General features: G+C 39.9%; 1 protein-coding gene across 1 annotated transcript in view; it reads right to left on the reverse strand.

Annotated features, from left to right (window-relative positions):
* Positions 1 to 411: 411 nt before the first annotated feature.
* The window catches only part of nup188 (nucleoporin 188), an 87718-nt gene continuing 63209 nt past the window's right edge, over positions 412 to 24920 (reverse strand). Inside the window, exons 35-45 of the mRNA XM_078550005.1 lie at positions 22542 to 22729; positions 22241 to 22441; positions 19081 to 19173; positions 15809 to 15967; positions 14476 to 14613; positions 14165 to 14239; positions 12901 to 13110; positions 11783 to 11914; positions 9521 to 9594; positions 4394 to 4523; positions 412 to 2338 (exon numbers count right to left, since the gene is read on the reverse strand). Of these exons, the coding sequence (XP_078406131.1) occupies positions 2159 to 2338; positions 4394 to 4523; positions 9521 to 9594; positions 11783 to 11914; positions 12901 to 13110; positions 14165 to 14239; positions 14476 to 14613; positions 15809 to 15967; positions 19081 to 19173; positions 22241 to 22441; positions 22542 to 22729 (1580 nt within the window). The 3' untranslated portion in view covers positions 412 to 2158. The remainder of the gene's footprint in view (positions 2339 to 4393; positions 4524 to 9520; positions 9595 to 11782; positions 11915 to 12900; positions 13111 to 14164; positions 14240 to 14475; positions 14614 to 15808; positions 15968 to 19080; positions 19174 to 22240; positions 22442 to 22541; positions 22730 to 24920) is intronic.

Raw genomic sequence — 24920 nt, forward strand, 5'->3', positions numbered from 1 at the left:
TGCTGAACATTCTACACATGTGGCAATTAACAAAGACTTGATTTTAATGCCACCAAGTCAAACCCAACTGAAGTTATGAATTCATGGTGGTGTATGAAACAGATCAGATTTCAAATGGGCAGCCACAAAAAAGAAGAGTGCTTTTTAATTTAAGTAAAAATGTAAACTCAAGTACTGAAACACATCAAGTAAAATTAGGCACTAAATTTACTTCCCTCAGTAGAAGAAACAAGCTCAATAATTAAAAGCTGAATAGGAATCAAAATACCAACAGCGATCTGGTAATAGTAGCAATAACTGACAATGACTTGTGGTTGAATCTACTACAGCTGAATGCATTCTACAGATCAGTGGTCTGCACCCAGCCCTGGCAATATGCTAATTTGTTCAGACACAAACCAGAAACCGTCACAAGATTTTCAGTTTATTCCGCAGCTTTTTAAAAGCTTTAAAAACAAACTATCACAAAAAAGGTAGATGAACATGTACAATAGTAGAATTAAACAATATTCCCAACAATAAGTTACAAATAATGAATGACAGTTTTCACAAAATGACTGCAAGATGAGTCTTTCCATCACAATCATAGGAACAGTCAAACTCCTTTTTATGACAGGATTCCTGAATTTTCACTGATGTTTTGTGGAATGCATTTCTTGTTTCTAATTAAACTCACTGATTTAGTGTGTTTATTACCAGGATAACACGATTTTTAGCCAGTGTTTTGGGATTCATATTCTATGATTCTGTTTAACAATTAGTCAGTGGTCTTAATCAGTGAACTTTTTTCTTGAAAAATTGCTTTCAATCAGCAAATTCCCTGCCACACTTTGCATTAAAGACAATGGGACATCAGAACATTTGGTGAAACTGGAATCCAGGCGGAACAATGAGCTGTAATATTGTTAAAATATAGCCCACATTTGGGAGGTCAGTTAAGCTTTTTAAAATTCTTAGCTACTGCTGAAGGAAAAGGCCATGTACTTTTATGAAACATGCATATGTTTTCTTCACTGAAGAAGTATAAAGTAGTGGTCTGCATTTCACAGCCAACGGAGGAAATTACGGCCCACCATTGCTTCTGATCCCATCACAGACACTAGTCTATGAAAGAACAGTCATACAGGGCTGTCTCCAATTATTGCAAAATCTCTCTCAAATGAAAATGATGTATCTAGTCAAAACTAAATTCAATAAAATGTTTTTGCTGATTTGCATGGAAGGATTTTTTTTTTAAAACTCACCCATCAACCTTTTAATTTCCTCTGTAAGAGCTAGAGTATTTTACTTATTTAAACCTCAGATCTTACTAAAGTGACTAAGATTGCTTTGCCCAAACATGCTTCAAAAGATTGCCAGTACTTGTTTTTGGTACTATTTCTTTGTTCAGGTAGCTCCTCTAAAAATGCCCAGTGTACTTACACACAGAACAAAGCAGCTGCAAATACACATCCAAGATTCTTTGCTAAGTTCTGCAGGAAATGCCCAAAGGATGAAATGCGTGGTATATAAAGTAATAAACAGCTGTAAAAAGATTATAAACCATCCTGGCACTCCTAACCAATCTGAAATGTTGTTTCTAGCAGACAACACACAAACCCAACCAGAGGATGCTTTGTTTCCACAGCAACTTTCACTAGCAAACATTCAGCATGACAAACATATTTTCAATTTGTAACAAAATTGGATTTAAAGAGGCTATATAAAATGTATTGTGACACAGCGCATTATATCTCTTCAGAATGCCTTTTCTTGAGCCTCTCCTGTTCATTAACACTTTATAGTTCTACAATACAACAGAAAGTCTCAAAAACGACTTCAACAGAGGTGGTTTCTTACTGTCATGAAACTATTAACGATACTACTGTACAATTCTTCAAATGTTTAGGAACAGCTACAATTTATTCTAATAGGCTGCCATGATTATATTCTGTAACGTAATTCTACACTTTAGCTTTGAGACAAAGGACTGGCAGACTTCAAAACTGTTGCTTCAAATAAAGTTGCCAACCTTTAAATACACCCAGTGTCTCATTTTGACATGTATTCACGTTACCTTTGGTCAGTAAAAACTGACACTGGAAATTGTTGCAAATGAAGTTATATACAGTCCAGAGCTGGAAATCATTAAAGTTTAACATTATAGTTGATCCCTTTTTTATCTCTGAATCTGTCGAACAAAGGCCTGAACCAACTGGATTAAGGGTTCCTGGTTCTCAGGACTCAACTTGGATACGGAGCAGGTGGATTTGTTCTGAGGAGACAGCAGTAAGGCTGCAGCAGGAGAACATGGTGTACCACGACGAGAATAGCGGGAAATGCTAGACAGAACGGTACTCTGAAACAGTAAAAAAAAAGCCACAGTAAATATGAAGGAAGGGTTTAATAAACTAAGTCTCAGTATACTCTACTGCAAGGTTGCACACTTCCTTCTAATTGAAACATTAAGCTCTATAGAATAAACAGCTGCTTTATGGATTCATTTGTAGTTTCATTATTAGTAAAATATCCCAGATTGTCTCCTTACACCAGGTTCACTTGAACATAAATTGGTTGTAAATTATGTACAATAAATGAGTGTTTTGTTTATAAGCCTCACTCCCTATAACTTCATTATGGTAAAATGCTTTATAAATCACAACCATATGTTTCATGGGTGCAAAGCACATATACAAGACTGAATTTGTACTCTAGGGGCAGAATCTTCTGCCTGTTGGGCGGGCTGGTCGGGAGTGGGTGCGGAGCCAATCGCTGGCTGTGTGCCGCCATTTTACACCTGGGCATGTGCGTGAAAGAGCGCAGAAATCTCTGCGGCACAGAGCTGCCTCAGGAGATAAAGTTCACTTTTAAAGTTTGTAAAAAAGGAAAGATGAAAAATTATTCAAACATGTCCCCTCATGTGAAAATGTCGCATGAGCTGGGACATGTTTATGAAGTGTCAAAAGTGTTTTATTTATTTAATAAAACCTTCATGAAACCTCATCCCGCCTGTGGATGACTTTCATGCAAAATGTGAAGACCACTTGAGCTCTTCGTCTGCCCGCCAACCTTAAGGTTGGACGGGCAACGCTGCCAATTTGGTTAATTAGCTTATTAATGGCCTTAACAGGCCTTTGACAGTTCAGCAGGCATGCAGCCGACTCCAGTGTGCGCCTGTCGAACGGAAGGTCAGAATAACCCGCGGTGACGTCAGGGTGCACGCCCGACGTGACCGCACGTTATTTTTATGTGTCAGTGTGCGGGGGCCCCCTGCATGCCGACAAGAAAATTCTGCCCCAGAAATTACAATACAGTGGGAAGATATTTATCTGATCAACAGTTATCCAAGCCAAGATCTTCCAGTACACATACTGAATAATTTCCTCTTACTGTATACCAGTTTCCATACCGAATAGAACTGATTAATGCAGAACAGTAGAATTAGGTGTTCAGGTACCTGAATTATTCACCTTGCTAAACAATTTAGGATAATGACATGCTAAGTGTTTTAGTCTCCTCTATAGTACAAGGAGCCTGTAATCTCTCATTTGCATTGGTCAGTAAGGCTTTAATCCTATATTTTCCTCAAATAGTGATAACAATAAAGCAAGTAGCCAACCAGACACAGAAATTTTCAACCAATAGGTTGGATAATCATATATCTGACGTGAGAATAAGGCAAGAACATTACAACTTACTCCAACTACATTATGCAACCTGGGATCTGGGCAAAAGTATTTTCCTTAGCAAACTAACTGCTTATTAGGGTTAAAAGAATTTAGGACTTAAAAATGACAAGAGAAGGCAACATTGGGGTGAAAAATGCTGAAAAGCAACAAGTCTATGAACAAGGACCAGAATTGGAGACAAGCACAAAGGCTCAGGAATAAAAACACAGGAAATGGAAAAAAAAAGGAAATTCTACAAACAGACAGTAACAAAAGTAAACAAACAGAACATTGAACAATGTACAAAGCAATTTTCAATTAATTTCTATACCATATTTATACATATATACACAGTATATTTTCCTCCTTTGAATTTTTGTTGATGCTGGCAAAAAGTCAAGAGAATATAAACACATGGATTTGGTTTTATACTTACTGCCAATTTTTTGCTAACATTGTTAAATGGAAGAAATTACATCAAAATGAAGATGATGTGTTCACTATTCATAGTGAAACAGTAAACATGTGAAGAATGCTGTTACAATTTTTCCCCAATATTCCTTAAAGTACAAATATTTTGAATCACTATTTGTGAAGTTATTTTCCTATGAACTCTTTGCAGGAAATGTTCAAATGAGGAAACAAGAGTTAGATATCAAGCAGGCCACATTTGTGCAGTGCCTAATTGATGCTCAGTATTGTTTGTTATTAAACAGTTTAAGAGCATTACAAAACTGAAAAGTTACCAGCTCTGAACTCAGCTCCTGTTTCATCCTCTGCTTGTCACGTGAGTGAACAGATGGATCCTTCAGGTACCGGACCGCTTGTGAAATCAGCACATAGAAACAGTTTTCCATCGTGAACATCAGGAGGGACCTACAACACAAGAGGATATGACTGGCCTTATTAGGGAAGGGAGAAATGGAACTTGCATTTTAATTAAGCTACCTTTAATTTCATGAAATTCAGCCACTGAAGTCTTCTGAACATTGCTCATGGCAAGTTAGAAAACTGGTACAAATTTGTAAAAGGTATGATCAGAAATCATGAAGTAAGTGTATGAGTTTGTTTCTTGAGAAACATAAATTGACCCCGAAAAGTATTGCAATATATAAAGAATAGAAATAAAAGCAAAATACTGCAGATGCTGGAAAAAGTCAGCAGGTCTGACAGCTGCGACCCTCTGAAGAAGAGTCATACGGGCGCAAAACATTAACTCTGTCTTTCTCTCCATACATGCTGTCAGACCTGCTGAGTTTTTGCAGCATTTTCTGTTTTTCCTTCTATAAAGAATAGAACTTCCATTTATATACGTCTAACTAAGTACTTTCGTTGTTTATTCACCGTTACAATGTAAAGAAGCGTATCAGGCAATTTACACACATGGAGTTAAATGACCAGCTAATCCATTTTGAATGATGTTGGTTGAAGAATAAATGATGGCTAGGACTGGGAGAACTTCTCTGCTCTTGTTCAGATAATGCCATAAATCTTTTACCTGAGAAGACACACAGGACTGCAGTATAATGACTAATTCAAAGGTTACCACTGCAGACACAGCATCAGCCTAGATTATAGGCTCAAGTCTCTGGAGTGGGGCTTCAACCCACAACCCTCTGACTCAGGCAAGAGTTCAAACACTGAGTCAAGGCTTATACTACCATAAGTCACATGGGTTTTTGACATAGTTTGGACAGTGGCCTGATTTTTACGAAATATTAGTTAAAAACCATGCAAGTACAAGGTATTGCCAATTTCAGTAAATTACTGATACTTAAATTTTGAGCAAATATAAACCTTGTAGAAAACCAAAGAACAGCTGGTATGGATTAAATTACCCTCCTCGATCATAAAACTTTGGCTCTTAGACAACTATTTTAAGCTATACCACACGTGGGGTCTGGGAACGGCAAAGAATTTTTTTTAAGAGACCTTCAGACTCATATCATGAAAATAAACCCATCTAATGATTATATTTTACTCTTGGTAAGTTTAATCAAATAATAAAACAATAAAAGTCTCTCCAGTTGTGACATGGAATACAATCGACTCACGACTTGGTCAATTACAGATTATGCAGTTGGCCTCACGTAATGAAACATTTATCATCTAACTTCCAGCCACAACAGACATTTTACTTCTTTAGGCATTTTAGGTATTTGTTTTCCTCGGGTGTGGAATGTGCTGATATTTCCCCCCTTCTTGTTATTACAATGGCGTGTTTATAAAAGCGAACCAGCATACTCCCTCAGAACAAAAGACAGACCCCATACCAGAAGGCAGGATGTTGTAAAGAGACATGTAAACGCTTGGGAATGAGCCTTAACCATTGAACCTATGCCAGATAGAATCAGTGGATACCGCATTGTTTACCATAGTTCATGACACATAAAATTGGAACAATGCACAGATTAGTATCCCATGTGACACGTTAACCTAAAAAGATAAGCTTGAATTTGTTTTAAAATCAAAAGGAGACATCTGAGCAATCTATAAAAGTTCACACTTATTTAAATTAATTGCAAGTATTAGCAACCCAGAAGTGAAGAGCTCAAATCCTAAAGTGTGAGGTGTGAATTTAAATTCAGTAAATTGAGCAAGCCAATCAGAATAAATGGCCACGAATGCTGGATTGTTGTTAAGAAGAAACATCGAACTAGCTCACAAATGTTCTTTAGGGAAGGGGAAAAGGCAGCGCTATTCGGTCGGGCCTACATGTGACTCCAATCTGCACTATGTAGTCGGCTTTTATTGCCATCTGAAGTGGCCGAGCAAGACACTCAGTTGTGCTGTTTCCAGCAACAAGTGCAGTTTTCACATCCCAAGAATAAATATAAAACATCTGTTCTAAAAGATTCAGGCTAACATTTTACAAGATATACAACCATCTACCTCTACTTCAGAGGGTGGCCAAATCACCTAGTTACAAAAGCAAAAGTTTATGAAATTAAAAGGAAAAACTATACCCACAGAGCCTGAAGGTGTAGATTTTCTCCCACAGTGCTCGATCACAAGAACTTGGTGCAACACAAATGTTTATCAGAGTTGGGCATAGAATGTTTCAAGCTATTTGATGCCACAGGTGAAATCTGTGCAACCCAATTCTGCATCACAAGGGAGGGGGAAGATGTATATGGTTGGACTGATTTTACTGTAGAAGTGTTCATTTGATATTATCTATATCATTAAAAAGTGTAAAGTTAATTTGTCAAACTTCATGGTAAAGAAGTCTCTTGGTGACAGCAATCACAATATGATGGAATTTCATATCAGTCATGTTCAGTTTGAAATGGAGGGGCGCACATCCATGACGAGTGTTTTAAACCTAAATAAAGATTTAATAAACTAAGAGTATGAAAGCAAAGCTGGTCAAGGTGAACTGGGAAACTAGGTTAAAATGTAGCATAGTAGAGTTGCAGTGGCAATTTTTAAGGAGGTACTTAATAACACTCAGAAAAGATTTATCCCAGTGAGAAAGAAAGGCTCTTTGAGATGGATGCATCATCCGTGGCTAAATAAGGAAGTTAGGGATAATATTAAATTGAAAGAAACACTGTAAAAATCTACAAGGGTTAGTGGTAGGTCAGAGGATTGGACAGATTTTAAGAACCAGCAAAGAATGACTAAAAAGATAAGAAAGAGGTAGAAAGCAGACTATGAGAGAAAGCTAGCTAGTAATATAAAAGCAGAAAGTAAAAGTTTCTGCAAGTATTTAAATAGGAAAAGCGTAACTAAAGCTAGTGTTGGTCCTCTGGAGTGAGTGTCTGGGGAACTGATAATGGAAATGGCAGAGGCAGTGAGCAAGTATTTTGTGGCTGTCTTCATGGTAGAGGACTTGGAAAACTTGCCAAAGATTTTTGAAAATCAAGAGGTGATAGAGAGGGATGAACTTAATAGAATCACCATCACCAGGGAAAGGATGCTAGGAAAACTATTAGACCTGAAGGCTGACAAGTCCCCAGGACTGGATTGCCTGCATCCTAAGGTCTTAAAAGAAGTGGCAGCACAGATAGAAGATTCTGGAAAGGTTCCAATGGATTGATAAATAGGTAATGTAACATCTTTATTCAAGAAAAGAGGGAGACAAAAAGCAGGTAGCTTTGGCCAGTTAGCCTAACATCTGTCATAGAGAAAGCGCTGGAATCCATTATTAAGGGGGTTATAACAGGATACTTAGATAATCACGATTTGATCAAGCATGGCCAACATGGCTTTGGCTTTGTGAAAGGGGAATTGTGTTTAACTAATCTGTTAAGAGTTTTTTGACGAAGTAACATTCAAGGTGGACAACAGGGAACTGGTAGATGTGGTGTACTTGGATTTCTAAAAAACTTTAATAAGGTGCCATATCAAAGGTTACCCACAAAAGATAAGAGCACAAGGTGTAGGGGTAACATATTAGCATGGATAAAGGATTGGCTGGCTAATAGAAAACAAAGTATTTGAATAAATGAGGTCTTTTTCAGGTTGGCAAGCTGTAACTGGTGAAGTGCCACAGGGATCAGTGCTGGGTCCTCAACTATTTACAATCTATATCAGTGACTTGGATGAAGGGACCAAATGTATGGTAGCCAAATTTGCTGATGACAGCAAGATAGATCAGAAAGTAAGTTGTCAAGAGGAGGTAGAGTCTGCAAAGGGATATAGGCAGGTCAAGTGAGTGAGCAAAAATTTGGTGTATGAAGTATAATATGGATAAATATGAACTTAGGAAGCAAAGAAAAGCAGTATACTACTTAAATGGAGAAAGGTTGCAGAACTCAGCGGTACAGAGGGATCTAGGTGTCCTGGTACATGAATCAAAGTTAATTTGCAGGTGCAGCAAGTGATTAGGGAGTCAAGTGGAATGATGGCATTTATTGCAGGAGGAATGGAATATAAAAGTAGGGAAGTTTTACTGCAGATATACTGTGGTGAAACCACATCTGGAGTACTGTGCAGTTTTGGTCTCCTCATTTAAAAAAAATATAATTGCTTTAGAAGCAGTTCAAAGAAAGTTCACTGGACTCATTCCTGGGATGAAGGGGTTGTCTTATGAAGAAAGATTGAATAGGTTGGGCCTACACCCATTGGAATTTAGAAGAATGAGAGATGATCTTACTGAAACATATAAGATCCTGAGGGGGACTTGATAGGGTGGATACCCGGAGGATGTTTCCTCATGTCGGGAGAGACTAAAACTAGGGAACATGGTTTAAAAATAAGAGGTCTCCCTTTCAAGAGGGAGATAGGAGAAACTTTTTCTCCCAAAGGGTCGCCAATGTGTGGAATTCTCTTCCCCAGAAAGTAGTGGAGGCTGGGTCTTTGAATTTATTCAAGGCAGGTTTTTGTTAGGCAAGGGAATCGAGGGTTATGGGAGGCAGACAGGAAAGTGCATCTGACACTACAACCAGATTAGCCATGATCTTATTGAATGTTGGAGCAAGCTTGAAGGGACAAATGGCTCCTGCTTCTATGTTCCAAACAATTTCTATTTCTTGATGGTCAGCTATACATAAACCATTTTATCAATTCATAACCAGGGCTTTACTGAAGAATAATCATCCATTCAGAAACTATTTCAATATACAAGGTCTGCAGCAAGCATCCCAACACAAAGGGAATATACATTAAGACAGCTGGCTAGGCTAATGCATGGAGTCTAATGTATACACTGCATGTTTCAGATTCTCTCAAAGTAGAGTGGCAAACTTAGTACAACATTTGATTTAGTTTGCTCCCATATGGCCTTAATTAACTGTGTTTTTCTGATAGTCACTCAAAGAAACTTCACTCAATTCTGGTGAGATACTGCGGCTGGTAATTAAATGTTTTATGAGATTTTGCTTCTTGAAACTAAAATCTAAGAGACAGCTCGCCTTCTTTAAACTTACTTTAATGATTTTGCCTCTTCAGATGAAGTCAGTGGTCCCACATTCAACGACATAGGTTCCTTCTTCTTATCAATCTAGAAAGAACAAAAATCATTCAAGTAAAGACAAGATACATGGAAATATAACATGCATGCTATATTGCCATTCTAGAAACAATGGAAATGTCAGTGTGTGAATATTCTCTATTTGTACTGTAAGCCTATGTATTTAGGTTTTTGCTTTTTTTCCCTCCTTCCTTGAGCTCTGCATATGACGGCTACCTTCTGGTACCTCACTCAGTTGGTCGTTCTTCACAAGCCAGTCAAGAACAGGCTATCCAATAATGGGCCTAAACAACTGAGCAGATCCTGAACTCACTCACGAGCCACACAAACTTGCCAGCAGAAGCCACTTGATAAGCATTAGAAGCAGCAACCACAACAGCCTTACATCCTTCCCTATTTTTGGGGCTTTCAGAAGTGAAGCCCTTAACATTCTGACCTCAAAGAATCTACAAAAAAGACGTAGCACCACAGATCAGAGATATCCATTAGGTCTTTTGTCTACAAATCGAAGAAATTAATTGTTGCCAAAGGTGTTTTCAGTATAACGAGAAAATGTTAGACAATGTTTAAAAAAAAACTGCCATGAGAAAAAGATGAGTTTTGCCTGAAACTTGTTATGTATATGTGATTACTCTTGTTTTGAAACAAAGAATGACATGTATTATGCATCTGTTAATCTACTAGTTGTTCTTCACATAATATCCTACATGGATGTGGAAGAAATTTTTAATGATAGAGGAAAATCTCCATTATCCAGCGTGCTCTGGGAATGGAAGGTGCTGGTTAATCAAATGTGCCAGTTAACTAAGATGTAAGGAGAGTTCTGTGTTTTCATTCAATCAGAAAGCTCCAGGCTGATCACGTGGGTGTCAAGGTCTCGCGGGAAGTGCAGGAGCGAGTGAATCTAGTGAGCGGCACTGAAGGAACATGGTGCTGCAGAACAATGGGAGGCTAAGACCGGAGCGAGGATAGGCCACTGATTACAACTACCAATGAGTTTGACATCTCCAGTCAAAAAAAACAGACCCAACCCCAGAATTCCAGTTAATAGAGGATTCCAGGTTAGATAGAGTGCTGGATATCAGAAATGTCATTATGTTGAAGGATGGTTTGTGATTAGTGGGACGTTTTATCACCACAGATACAGTCAAACATCACAGGTACAGTCAAAGATCATAGGCACAGTTACAATATTAAACTCAATCTTTTAAATTGAAACTAGCACATATTCCACAGCTTTGCTTATAGTATAAAACAGTATATCCTTTAACTTCAAAGGGCAGAAACATTGTAGCACATAGCATAGAGTATGTCTGGTAATATGAGCCATCATCGATGTCTAATTGCTATATAGACAAATCCAGAGATCAATTACAGGCAATTTTTCTGAGGCAGATCCTGACATCAATTAGACCATATTTCATTTGGGAGGGAAATTTTCTAGATTGGCAAATGTTTGTAAATCAATAGCACAAAATGTTTAGCCTCCTTTAAAAATTATGTCCATCAATTTGTATACATGACGCTACACTTGAAAACATACATACGGAATGGACATTTTACCCCTCAAGCAAGGAAGGCTCAAACAAAACTAATGGCCATGAATGAACTGACAGTGCATTCTGTTTACATCAAGAGGCTGAAAAAGTTAAAACAGCTGAACAACAAAGCTCACTCTTGGGGTTTTCTGATGGTTCATTCAGTAAATGCACCATCTGGTATAGTACCGAGTCATTCAGACTAAAAACGATGTGCATTTGATCCCCAAGCTGTGCAGAGTTACCAAATCTTGACAGGATAGCGATTTTGGCATTACAATTTGACTCAGTCGCCAATAAACTTTGCTGAAAATATGAATGTATGGTAAGGATATCCGGTAGCCCCATCAGTCAAACAGTCTACTAATGGTCACAGTCAAGGCTAACACAAGAAAAATGACCATCAGGATCTTGCACTGGAAAGCAGTTGTGGATCTGTACTTCAGTAAATGTCACTGATTTGATAATGTAGAAAATTAGATATGGTGAAGGCAGTATGGATTCATTACTTTGAGAAAGCAGCTGGAAACCTCTAATGTGGCAAAATGAAAAAGAATCATAGAAACAAATTTAGTAACCCTGAAAAACTGAATGTCTGTAGTCTAAATTTTCACCAAACACTGATTCACGCATGTGACATTGTATTGCCATCTTAACATCATGCCTCCTCAGCCTCTTACCTCTCCCTGCATGTTCAAGACAACATTTACAGTTGCTAGTAGGGTACCAAATGATGGAGCAACATCAGAATCAAATGCTGGAGTAGTAAAGCTCAGGACAAAGAGCATGTCATATTCAGCCAGATCCAGGGACTGTAGAAATAAAATAAACTCATTCAGAACAGTGGAAAGGAGAAAGGGGGTGCTCATTAACTTCCTTCTATACATTTATTAAGGCAAATGGGGTTCTGTCACACAGTAGGTGAGATTTCAGCAGTGTGATTTTTCTTCGCCCATAAAATGCCCACCACATCTGCTCCATCTAATAAGTGAGCTATTGAGATTAAGTGATTTCAAATCTTAATACACAATGGACATTCACACTCAGCTTCCCACTAACAATGGAACTTGCATTTCCTGACCAGGCTTTAGGGAAAGGCAAGGAAAACTTATATGGATTACAGTCTTTCCACACAGCTCAAATGTCTGTTGGATCAAGCCAAACCAGCAACAAAAATCACATCTGGGGTGTAATTTTGAAAAGGAAATGAAAAAAATGTGTTGCTTTGAAGAGCAAATTACTTCTTTCATAATAAAGGCACTCTTGCTTTAAATTGCTGAGTCTCGGCAAACAACTATGTTAAACAGCCATGATGAATGGGTCCCGATTCATCTTATCCATGAGGTTAGTGGTACTGTACTGATTTAAGTACAGTGCAACACCGGAGTTTGCCTCAGTTGGAACTGAGCACCGTGAGAGATTTAACTGGAGTGGCAATCGCCATGTCAAACAAAACAAGTTCACTTCTTCGAATCTGTGATGCATGCATTCTAATTTTATTTTAAAAGAAAAATACAGGTATTGTACACTCAAAGACAGAAAACAGTGAAGTGAACTTCATGATATGCAAGAAGTGTAGCCATCATTAGGAAAAGGTATTATTGCATTAATGGCTCCAAGCCTCTGGAACAAGAGAGTCAAATTGTTAGCCTGTTCAAAGACCCAGCTTTCAGTTTTGCGGTATCCAACTATATACTGGGAATCTCAATAACCAAGAGTGTCTAAACTAACCACATTTGCATTTAATATCAGCCTTGCTTTGTTTCATACTAAGAAAACATGGGCAATAATTATTTACCTGGTCTAGCAGTATCTGGGAGAGGTCAGGGGTAAAGTGTCGAACAGCAGCCAATGTCTTACTCAGAATGCGGAGCAGACTGGACTGGACTTTCAGCAGTGCACGCTGCTCAATTTCCTCTTTTTCTGTGTTTTGTTGTTTGGTTGGAGTCTGAGTAGGCTTTGATTGCTGTGGGAGAATTGCAGATGGAATAGTGTCTCCATTCTTCACCTGTGGGAGGCAATCATATTTGATGAAATCACTGTACATTTTCTCCTATTGGATTTGCCTCATCCCCAAATACAGTCACGTATAATAGTGAGAAATATATATATCAGGAGTCAATTTTCTGTAACCAGTTGCCAACAGACTTCATTCAATCTCCAAATGACTGGCGCAAGATGGAATTTAAACTTTTGTCTTTTTAAAAAACAAAAAAGACAGGGTAACTAAAAAGAAGTTTTGAAAGGAGGCAGCTAAAATGTAACAATGTGGAGGCATTCAAAATAGTATATAAGACAGAGACAGTAAATTAAAAAGATTACTTCAAACAAAAATGTATGCATTTTCACACTTTCAAAATGCTATTGACCAGAAAAAAAAAGTTTCCCTCTGTTGGCTGCAGTCCATTGTATAAAGCAGCCCACCTGCCTCATAGGCCACCAAAATGCAGGTTGTCTTTATGACAAGAGAGCCAGTTTTAGTAAACTAATATTGGTTAAATATTCACCATTGTAAAACCCGGGAGAAACACTCATTCTGATGAGTGGCCCTGCATGACCTTTTCTTCCCGATTAAAATTGTCTGAATTGAAACTACTCCAACTCACTTTTACGCAACAACTGTCAGCCCTACACCGCGGCAGCACTACTATGGGTGACTTGATTTAAATGTTTGCTGCGGACACAAAAACATTTATTCCTCCATTGTTTCAACTTCTTTCCTCTGGGCTACAGGGACAGATCAAAGGACTTGTTTTTCTATTTTGGTCAGCTATTTCTAAACCTGATCCACTGGGAAAAGATTAACAAGCAGATTGCCAGCAGAATAGTTATGTCATTTCATTCATAAAACCCACAGCTCAAGATTCAAGTGCCACACAAAGCCATTACTCAAGTCACCAGATAGCATTATATGCTAAGCTGAGGAATTTAAAATTTTAAAAAAGAATTGCAATCATCTTAAATATCATTAACCACATACTTTTTGAAAGAATTGCTTTTTAAATATTTGATACTGCACATACTCATAGCCAAAATGCCATTAAAAGATACTATGTACTGACCTGTAGATAGTGCTGAAGCACTTTGGGACTGTGAAGCAGAAAAGTGCATGTCTGGCATAGGTAACAGAGGTTCACCTGAAATACACAGAACAAGTGGTTAACTACAATAAGGAATACTTTCCCCAAAAAATCTCATTGGTCCTGGACTAGGAATTAGGGTAAAAAAAAGCTAGGATTCTCGTCCCTGATTACATTTGAAATCAGTGCAACTAAAACAATACAATGAGAGGATTTTGTTTTTCAATTATTTGAGTGGAAGAAGTAGTAATCACTCAAGTTCAAGACTGCAACTTGTCTGAGCAGAAGCATACCTGCACATCTCTAAGGAGCTGCGGCAGATGAAAACGCCACTCTTTGATGAAGTTGGAGAGCTGAAGAATGAACCCAACCGTGTGATCAACTTCATCCAGGCAAGCCAGGCTCTGCACTTTCCGAACTGCATCCAAGCACTATGGAAGAAGGGTCAAAGATAATGACAGGTGTATTGATCCACCTAACACAATCAACATGGTTTTTAACAAGGCCATCTATTTTTCATTTAAAAATGACCTAAAACCATCTAAAAATAAAAAACAATATTTTGCTTCAGGCAAGACTGTTAAACAACTGAATTTTTCAAAGGTGTCTTTCATGCCAACCCAGGACAAACAAGCAGAGGCAACTGGTGGTGAGACAACATAGCTGTTCCGTTGAGACCATGATATTCTTCTGTAAAGTGCACCATCTAGTGGCCTGGAAGACATTCACCATATATCTCAGCTGAACTTTGGAAAGCAGATCATGAGGACATAAGAAAAAGGAGTAAACCAGCCCTTCGAACCTGTTACACCATTCAACAAGATCATAGATGAAGTTTGACAACAGCTTCACTTTCACGCTCTATCCCCTTGATTCTATTTAGTGCCTAAAAATCTATCAAAATCAGTCTTGAAAATATTTAAATACTGAACTACCACAGCCCTCTGGGGCACAGCATTCCAAAGCTTCACAACTTGAGTGAAGAAATTTCTTCTCATCTCTTCATTCAAACGGCCAGCCCTTTATCCTGAGACTATGACCTCTCCTAGTTCTAGCCTTTACAGCCAGGGGAAACAGCCTCTCAGCATCTACCCTGTCAAGACCTCTAAGAATTCTATATGTTTGAATGAGATCTCATTCTTTTAAACTCCAGAGTATATAAGTCGTTGATACTTAATATCTCTTCACAGGAAAATCTTCCCATCCCAGGAATCAATCTAACGAACATTTGTTGCACCTCCTGTAAGGCAAGTATATTCTTTCTTATTGGAATAACAAGCAGTTATAGATGGCTGGTTCAGTAATTACAATGCCAGAGCACTGAATTCTTAACTGGCATTTAGGCTGTAGCCTCAACTCGGTCACCCGAATGAAAAACGTTTCATCAACAATGTGCTTTGGACATTCAGTTTTTAAGCAATTTGGGTCTCTTCAGTGAATAGGCTGCTGTAATAACAATCCCCATGAAACATGTTCCACTTCAAAACTATGCTAAACAGTACTGGTGAACCAAATGTAAAATTGTCATTTATAAAAAGATGTTAAGTAAAGGATCTTTAGCTTCAAACAAATTCTACAAGTTTGGCATAGTTTAGTTTTAAAAACATCATAAAATTTTGCCTCCACCTGCAGTATCCGCTCCTGATGGACTCCAACAAAGTCTAAGGCTTCTGAAAGGAAATTGTAGCGCAGTGATTTTAAAAGTCTTTCCATCAGCGACATGGTGAGCCGATAAACACCTGGCCAGGAGGGGGAATCCAAGGACTTGCGTGAGGATCCCAAAGTCTGAATTATGAAAAAGATAAATAAAAGCATTGGAAAAAAGACATCAACCCGTAATTATTAGTTCATCTGACACATCAGGCAAACATTGTGTGTGTTTTCAGTTCATTTCAAATAATTGAAAGACAGGTTGCTTAAAAATGTTAACAAACAGGAAAGTTAATAAGCCAAAAAAGATAAAAGCAAAAAACTGCAGATGCTGGAAATCCAAAACAAAAATAAAAATACCTGGAAAAACTCAGCAGGTCTGGCAGCATCTGCGGAGAGGAACACAGTTAACGTTTCGAGTCCGTATGACTCTTCAACAGACTAAGGAAAAATAGAAAAGAGGTGAAATATAAGCTGGTTTAAGGGGGGGTGGGATAGGTAGAGCTGGATAGAGGGCCAGTGATAGGTGGAGATAACCAAAAGATGGCATAGACAAAAGGGCAAAGAGGTGTTGAAGGTGGTGATATTATCTAAGGAATATGCTAATAGGTGACATTAAGGGTAGAAAGCAGGACAAGCAAGGTACAGATAGCCCTAGTGGGGTGGGGTGGGGGGAAGGGATCGAAATAGGCTAAAAGGTAGAGATAAAACAACGGATGGAAATACATTTAAAAATAATGGAAATAGGTGGGAAAAGAAAAATCTATATAAATTATTGGAAAAAAGGGGGATCGGAAAGGGGATGGGGATGGAGGAGAGAGTTCATGATCTAAAATTGTTGAACTCAATATTCAGTCCGGAAGGCTGTAAAGTGCCTAGTCGGAAAATGAGGTGCTGTTCCTCCAGTTTGCGTTGAGCTTCACTGGAACAATGCAGCAGGCCAAGGACGGACATGTGGGCATGACAGCAGGGTGGAGTGTTGAAATGGCAAGTGACAGAGAGGTCTGGGTCATGCTTGCGGACAGACCAAAGCGGTCACCCAGTCTGCGTTTGGTCTCTCCAATGTAGAGGAAACCGCATTGGGAGCAGCGAATGCAGTCGACTAAATTGAGGGAAGTGCAAGTGAAATGCTGCTTCACTTGAAAGGAGTGTTTGGACCCTTGGACGGGGAGGAGAGGGGAAGTAAAGGGGCAGTTGTTGCACCTTGTGCGGTTGCATGGGAAGGTGCCGTGGGAGGGGGTTGAGGTGTAGGGGGTGATGGAGGAGTGGACCAGGGTGTCCCAGAGGGAACGATCCCTGCGGAATGCCGCCGGGGGAGGGGGGGGGTGAAGGGAAGATGTGTTTGGTGGTGGCATCATGCTGGAATTGGCGGAAATGGCGGAGGATGATCCTTTGAATGCAGAGGCTGGTGGGGTGATAAGTGAGGACAAGGGGGCCCTATCATGGTTCTGGGAGGGAGAGGAAGGTGTGAGGGTGGATGCACGGGAGATGGGCCGGACACGGTTGAGGGCCCTGTCAACCACTGTGGGTGGAAAACCTCGACGGACTCGAAACGTTAACTGTGTTCCTCTCCGCAGATGCTGTCAGACCTGCTGAGTTTTTCCAAGTTAATAAGCCATCTTGCTTAGCTCAATTACAGAGCTATAGGCATTAAGTAAGTCTGTGGTACAGCTATAAACACATCTGATAGTTATGCAGAAGATGTGACACTGTACTCAAGATAACATGTAAATGTATAATATTCCACAATGTATGTATTAATTGAAAACCTTGTGGCCATATGCATTTTAATATCAGGCTGAAAAGTGCAAGTTCTGATAATAGTTTAACAGCTAAGCGCAATTAAAAAGTTTCTTCAACTCAACAGCACAGAGACATTAATCAATCACATCACTTGTGGGGAAAGGAAGATATGGCACTTAAATCAAACAGAATTGAAGAGGATAAGTAGGATAATAAAATTAGGAACATTAAAATTGTCAAATATAACATTCTCTGGAAACTGTTTGTAAAATTAATTTGTATACAATTAGAACACAATACATTGAAACATAGTAGGAACAGGGTCAATAAGAGTGTAAAATTGGGGTTTACCAAGAAGATTATTGATCAAAAAATTGCTTTGTGGGAGCTATAGAAATAAGAAAATATCATTCAGCCTGTCAAAGCTGCTCCATCCACAGAGGACATTAATCTCCTATCATCACCTGAGGTGGTGGTGGTGAGCCATCTTGAGCTACTGCAATCCATGCGCTGAGAGGGAGGGAGTTCTAGGATTTTGACCCAGCGACAGTGAAGGAACGGTGATGGCACATGGCTTGGAGGGAAATTTGCAGATGGTGGTGTTCCCATGCATCTGCTGCCCTTGTCCTTCAAGGTGGTAGAGATTGCAGGCTTGGAAGGTACAGTCGAAGGGGCTTTGGTGAGTTGCTGCAGTGCATCTTGTAGACCGTACAAGATAATAAAGCATTTGGTATCCTGGGCTTTATTTCAAAAGAGGCATGAGAGTACAAAAGCAAGGTATTATGTTTGTACTGTATAAAACGCTGGTTCGGCCTCAATTAAAGTACAGCAGTTCAAGGCACTGCACTCAGAGAGGGTGCAAAAAAGATTCAAGATAACGGTTCCAGGAATGAGGAACTTCAGTTATATAGATAGATTGGAGAAGTTGGGACTTTTCCCCTTCGAGAAGAGAAGAATTAGAGATTTGACAGAGGTATTCAAATTATGAGGGGGCTTGACAGAGTAGATGGCAAGAAACCATCCTCATTGGTGGAATGATCAAGACCATGAGGGCACAGATTTAAGGTAATTGCTAAAAAAGAAACAATGGCAAAATTAGGAAAAACTTTTTCATACAGGGTCATTAGGATCTAGAATGCACTGAGAGTGTGACGGAGGCAGGTTCAATCGAGACATTCAAGAGGGAATTGAATTATTATGCGAGAAGGGAGAACGTGCAGGGCTATGGGGAGAAGGCAGGGTAATGGCACTAGGTGAATTGTTCTTTCAGACAGCCGGCACAGACACAATGGGCCAAATGGCCTTCTTCAATGCTGTAACCATCTTATGATTCTAAGCCCTCAAAACTGGATAGAATTTCAAAAGCACATTTAAAGCATATCTTAATGAGATGTACACAGAGGTATACACTTCACATGTGAAGTACGAACCCTACACTAAGATCCACTTTGACCTCCATGAAACAACTCCCATCATTCTGTGTATTGCACTTCAGTCCTTGTTACCTGGGTAGTTCCATTGGTGCTGAGCTGGTAAACACTTAGGAGTGGCAGACAAATGCTTGGTAGGACGCCAGCTCCTGCCACTATAGCTGCTCCCTGAAAGTACGAAGCAAGAGAAAAATGAGAAATTAACAGAAAACAATTTCTCCAAAAATCATAACATTTAACGAATGATTACACACGCACACAGTATTACACCACTGTATCATCAACAGCAGAGGTCATCCTCAGTGCTTGGGCCACAGCTGGAGCCAAATGTAATATTTCCAAATTAGCTGATTACACAAAACTAGGTGGGAATGTGATGAAAGCAAAATTCTGCAGATGCTGGAAATCTGAAATAAAGACAAAAAATGCTGGAAAAACTCAGGTCTGGCAGCACCCTGTGGAGAGAGAAACAGAGTTAATGTTTCAGTCCGTATGACTGAGTTCTGGAGAATGAGTTATGAGGAGGATGTAAGAAGGCTTCAAGGGGATTTGGACAGGTTAATTGAATGGGCAAGAACATAGCAGATGGAATATAATGTGAATAAGTGTGAAGTTATCCACTTTGGCAGAAAAAAACAGAAAGGCAGAATATTCCTTAAATGGTGAGGGGTTGGGAAGTGTTGATGTCTAAAGGGGCCTGGGTGTCCTTGTTCATGAGTCACTAAAAGCTAGCATGCAGGTGCAGCAAGCAATTAGGGAGGCAAATGGTATGTTGGCCTTCATCACAAGGGGATTTGAGCATAGGAGATGTCTTGTTGCAATTGTATAGAGCCTTGGTGAGACCACATCTGGAGTAGCATATAGTTTTGGTCTGCTTATCTAAGGATGGACGGACTTGCCATTGAGCGAGTGCAATGGAGGTTCATCAGACTCATCCCTGGGATAGCAGGCTCGTTTGAGGAGAGATTCAGGAAACTGGGCCTGTATTCTCTACAGTTTTGAAGAATGAGGGGTGATCTCATTGAAACTTACAAAATTCTTACTGGGCACGATAGGGTAGATGTGAATAGGATGTTTCCCCTGGCTGGTGAATCTAGAACCGGGGGCACAATCTCATAAGGGGCAAGCCATTTAAGACTGAGATGAGGAGGAATTTCTTCACTTGGAAGGTGGTGAATCTTTAGAATTCTCTACCTTAAAGGACTGTGGAAGCTCAATCACTGAGCATGTTCAAGACAGAAATCAACAGATTTCTCGATACCAAGCAATATGGTGATAGCGGGGGAAAAATGATGCAAGAGGTAAATGATCAGTCATGATCTGTTTAAACAGCGGAGAAGGTTCGATGGGCTAAATGGCCTACTCCTGCTCCTATTCCCTATGTTCCTATCTAAAACTCCACTGGCCGTAAATTAACTTGCACCGAGTCTGGTTTCCCTAATACCCCTGTGCTCGCTGACCTAAATTGACTCCCAGCCAAGTAATTACTTGATTTTAAAATTCTCAACCATGTTTTCAAATCCCTCCATGACCTCACTCCTTGCTATCTCTGTAATCTCCTCCAGCTCCACAACCATCCAAGATATCTGTGCTCCTCTAATTCTGGCCCCGGAGCATCCCTGATTCTGTTCTACCTCCGGTGGCCACAGCTTCATTGCCGAGGCTCCAAGTTCTGGAATACTCTCCCTACACCTCGCTGCCTCACTTTGCTCCTTTAAGAGGCTCCTTAAAATCTACCTTGTCGATCAAGTTTTTGGTCTGTCATATTTTGCTTCTTAATGTTCCTGTGCAATGACTTGAGATGTTTTATTAAGGTCAAGGCACCATATAAGTTACTGTTGCTCTAAGGCACCTATCGCAGACATGTAATATTTTATATAGATTTAGCATGAGGGAGACTTGAAAATAAAACTTGGAAATAATGAGCTCAGAGTTCATTGCCTTTTAAATCTGTAATCATGTTTTCCTACTTTTCAAATATTTAGAAACATACATCCCATTTTTATGTTTGCTATATATTAAATGGAATCTGCTGGCATTGGAACAATGATTTCTATAGAGGCAGTTTATTCTTTTTAACTGCATGGTCTTCAATGCTACAATTTTTCTTTACACTTCGATCTTTTCAGCCTAATTTTATATTACAAAGAGAAAAAGTAAACTTGTTGAAATCAAAGCCATTGCCAATACTGACATGAGGGGCCAGCACACATCGACATCCTAACAATTATCAGCATTGTTGGTTCTAGTAAAAACTCAATTCATATTTGGCAAAGTCATATGTAGATTACAATTGTTCAAGGATTCAGCAAAGGGTGTAGAATAAAGTGGTACAATAGTGAGAATACAGTTTAGCAACTAACCAGCTGCTTAGATGCATGGAAAGACAATTTCTATTCAACTGTGAAAGATCATCAACATGCACTCAAGCCAGAGGGACCCTAGTCAATTACTTGTCTTTCGCATTTTAAAAAATCATAGAATTATACTTGTGAGATACTCAATTCTGACACTGTACAGTCTATACTTTCTTCATATTGTTTGGATGCAAATACAAGCAAGATCAATGGGATTTGATAGTGGCCCATGTTTGTGGCAAAATCTAAGTTGAACACTCAACCCAAATAAGTTTCTGGGTGTGCTTGTTTCTCTCAAGTTAACTGATGTTTAAGGTAATTACCTTTTATTTCCAATTTTTCTTCCTTCCCCTTCTGCTGGACTACACAATAATAATAATGGCTGAACTGCTCCCAAGCCAACAGAAGAGAGGAGGGGAGCCTGGAGACATTTGGTTGTCCACATTTAATTCACTACATTACAATAACGGCTACAACTTTCAAAAGCATTTTATTTGGCAAGAGGTGCTTTGGTATGTCTGGAAATGGGCCATAAAAATGCAGATCTGTTGCTTCTTTAATTTCCATTAGACTCTTTTTGAAAGGAAAACCAAGCCTAACAGACACAAAAGTAAGATAGTACAGATGCTGGAAATCTGAAATAAAATAGAAAATATTGAAAAACTTTTAGCAGATCAGGCAGCGAAACAGTTAATGCTTCAAGTTGATGACCTTTGAAATCTGCTGTGTTGAAATGACCAACCTGAAATGTCAACTGTTTCTCTCTCTCTCCAGATGCTTCCTGACCTGCTAAATATTTCCAGCATTTTCTGGTTTTATGAACCCACACAGATAGCCAGATATCATCAAAACTATAAAGGTTAAGGAACACTGCTTACCTGCTGAGTCCTGGACAGCACTAAAAGCAAGTGCAGAGATGCTTCTGCAAAATGTAGATTTTGTTTGACTCGAAGACTTAGCTCCAAGGTGCTAAGCATGGCAGGAAGGAATGGAACCTTCCGAGTGATCAAAAATAAGTGGTTGCCACTCTCATCCATTTCGTAAAGTTCTTTGGCCAGATGCAGAGCCAGCACACATACCTAGAGACATGAAGATTGATAATAGCCAGAGGCCATAAATGAAAGAGGTTAAAGTTAGATCACCTAGATATATAAACAAACAATTGTTTTCTCCCCTTACCCCATCTTTCTGGTCCTTGTGCTGAAACCGTGGTGCACAATCTGTCTCCATACTATCCTTGTCATCAGATAAACCAGCATCTCCTGTTGTCAGCGCATGATGTGTTTGGTCAAACAGAACAATCGCCTCATTATGTATGGTCTCACACACAGTCAGGAGCATTTGAGAATACTGGGAGATGTCAGAAACTAAAAAGCGGATTAAAAAATTATGAACTGTGCACTGGCAGATAGCTACAAGTGAATTACAAGGCAGTGAGATAATTAAATTTATACGGCGTCATTAATCAGAAGTGTGTACAGCTCAAGAAATTTTTATCGTATACACACACATAATACACACACACGCATACAATGTAGAAAATACTTGTTTCCAGCGCACCCATCCTCTAAATGACATCCCTGTCACATTTGTAAATGCTCCAGTGTAAAGTGCACCACAACACTTCTTCAGTTACCAATCTGTTTAACCACACCCTCACCTCCATTTCAATACCCTCGTCCCAATTAAAACTATTACTCTCTCTCCCACCCTAGCCATTTCCTCAGCATGACCCTCACGACCATTTCCTTTAATCCGAGAGTCACAGACTTGAATATATATGGTGGAAAACCAGTTTAGCCATTCAGTGCCAGATCTGGTTGGAGCACTTAAAGCACCATCACGTCATGTTCTAATCTGTGAAAATGGCTCCATTATTCCAGGATCATGCTGGATCTCTACAGTAACACCACTCCCGGCCCCCACTGTCGTTCCTTTTCCCTACTGCATGACATCTTCTTAGATCCCTCTCTCATCTCTTCCACCCCAACAAGAATGAGAAGCTCATGGATTTCTTTGTCGCCAAGATTGAGTCCTACCAATCAACTGCCTCTGCCATTTCCCTCCCTTCCCTGATCCACCAGGCTTAACTTCCTTCAAGATTTCCCACTGCCCTAAACAGAGTTCTCCTCCCCTCTTTCCTCATGCCCTCTCCAAACTCACCTTATCCATGAGATCCAACTCCTGCTCTTGCAACCCCACTCCCATTAACCTACTGAGCAACAAACTTCACCTCCTGGCTCCCATGTTAGCTGGTTCTATCCCTCTGCTTCAAACCCGCCATCGTCACCCCTCTCCTCAAAAAGGCAACTCTGATTCCACCATTCTTACAACCTACTGCCCCATTTCCAACCTCCCTTTCCTCTGCAGAGCCTTCAAACATACTGTCACCTCCAAATTTCATGCCCATGTTTCCCGGAACTCCATGTCTGAATCTCTCCAATCGGGTTTCTGACAGCTGTTTTAATGTTGTGGGAGTGGCAAAGTTACAAATGGCATCCGATGTGACTGTGACAAAGGTAAACTATCCCTACTCTTCTGCAGCTTTTGACACAGTTGGTCACTGCATCTTCATCCAACGTCTCTCCACCATCGTCCAGCTGGGTGGGACTACACTTGCCTGGTTCTATTCATATCTAATTGTATCAAAGAATCACTTGAAACAGCTTCTCTCCTGCACAGTTATCTCTGGTGTCCCTCAAGGATCTATCCCTGGCTCTCTCTTTCTCATCTACACACTTGCCCTCAGCAACATCATCCAAAAACATACCAGATTCCACGTCTACAACAACAGAACACCCAGCTCTACCTCACCATCACTTCTCTCGACCCCTTCACAGTCTCAAATTATCAGGCTGACATCTAGTGCTGGATGAGCAGAAATTTTCAATTAAATAATGGGAGGACTGAAGTCATTGTCTACAGTCCCACCACAAATACTGTTCACTCACCACCAATACCATCCCTCTCCCTGGCAACTGTCTGAGGTTGAAGAGACTCTCTATTCATTCACGGATGTGGGCTTCGCTGGCTAGGCCAGCATTTATTGCCCATCCCTAATTGCCCTTGAGAAGATGGTGGTAAGCTGCATTCTTGAACCGCCATAGTCCATGTGGTGTACGTACACACACAGTGCTGTTAGGGAGGGAGTTCCAGGATTTTAACCCAGCGACAGTGAAGGAACGGCGATATATTTCCAAGTCAGGATGGTGTGTGGCCAGGAGGGGAACTTCCAGGTTGTGGTGTTCCCATGCATCTGCTGCCCTTGTCCTTCTAGATGCTAGAGGTAGTAGTCATGGGTTTGGAAGGTGCTGTCTAAGGAACCTTGGTGAGTTCCTGCAGTGCATCTTGTAGATGGTGCACACTGTTGTCACTGTGCATGGTGGTGGAGGGAGTGAATCTTTGTGGATGGGTTGCCAATCAAGCGGGCTGCTTTGTCCTGGATGGTGTCTTGTTTCTTGGGTGTTGTTGGAGCTGCACCCATCTGGGCAAGTGGAAAGGATTCCATCACACTCCTGACTTGTGCCTTGTTGATGGTGGGAAAGCTTTGGGGAGTCA

This window comes from Cetorhinus maximus, chromosome 10 (genome assembly GCF_964194155.1).
Source record: "Cetorhinus maximus chromosome 10, sCetMax3.hap1.1, whole genome shotgun sequence".
NCBI classification, from domain to species: domain Eukaryota; kingdom Metazoa; phylum Chordata; class Chondrichthyes; order Lamniformes; family Cetorhinidae; genus Cetorhinus; species Cetorhinus maximus.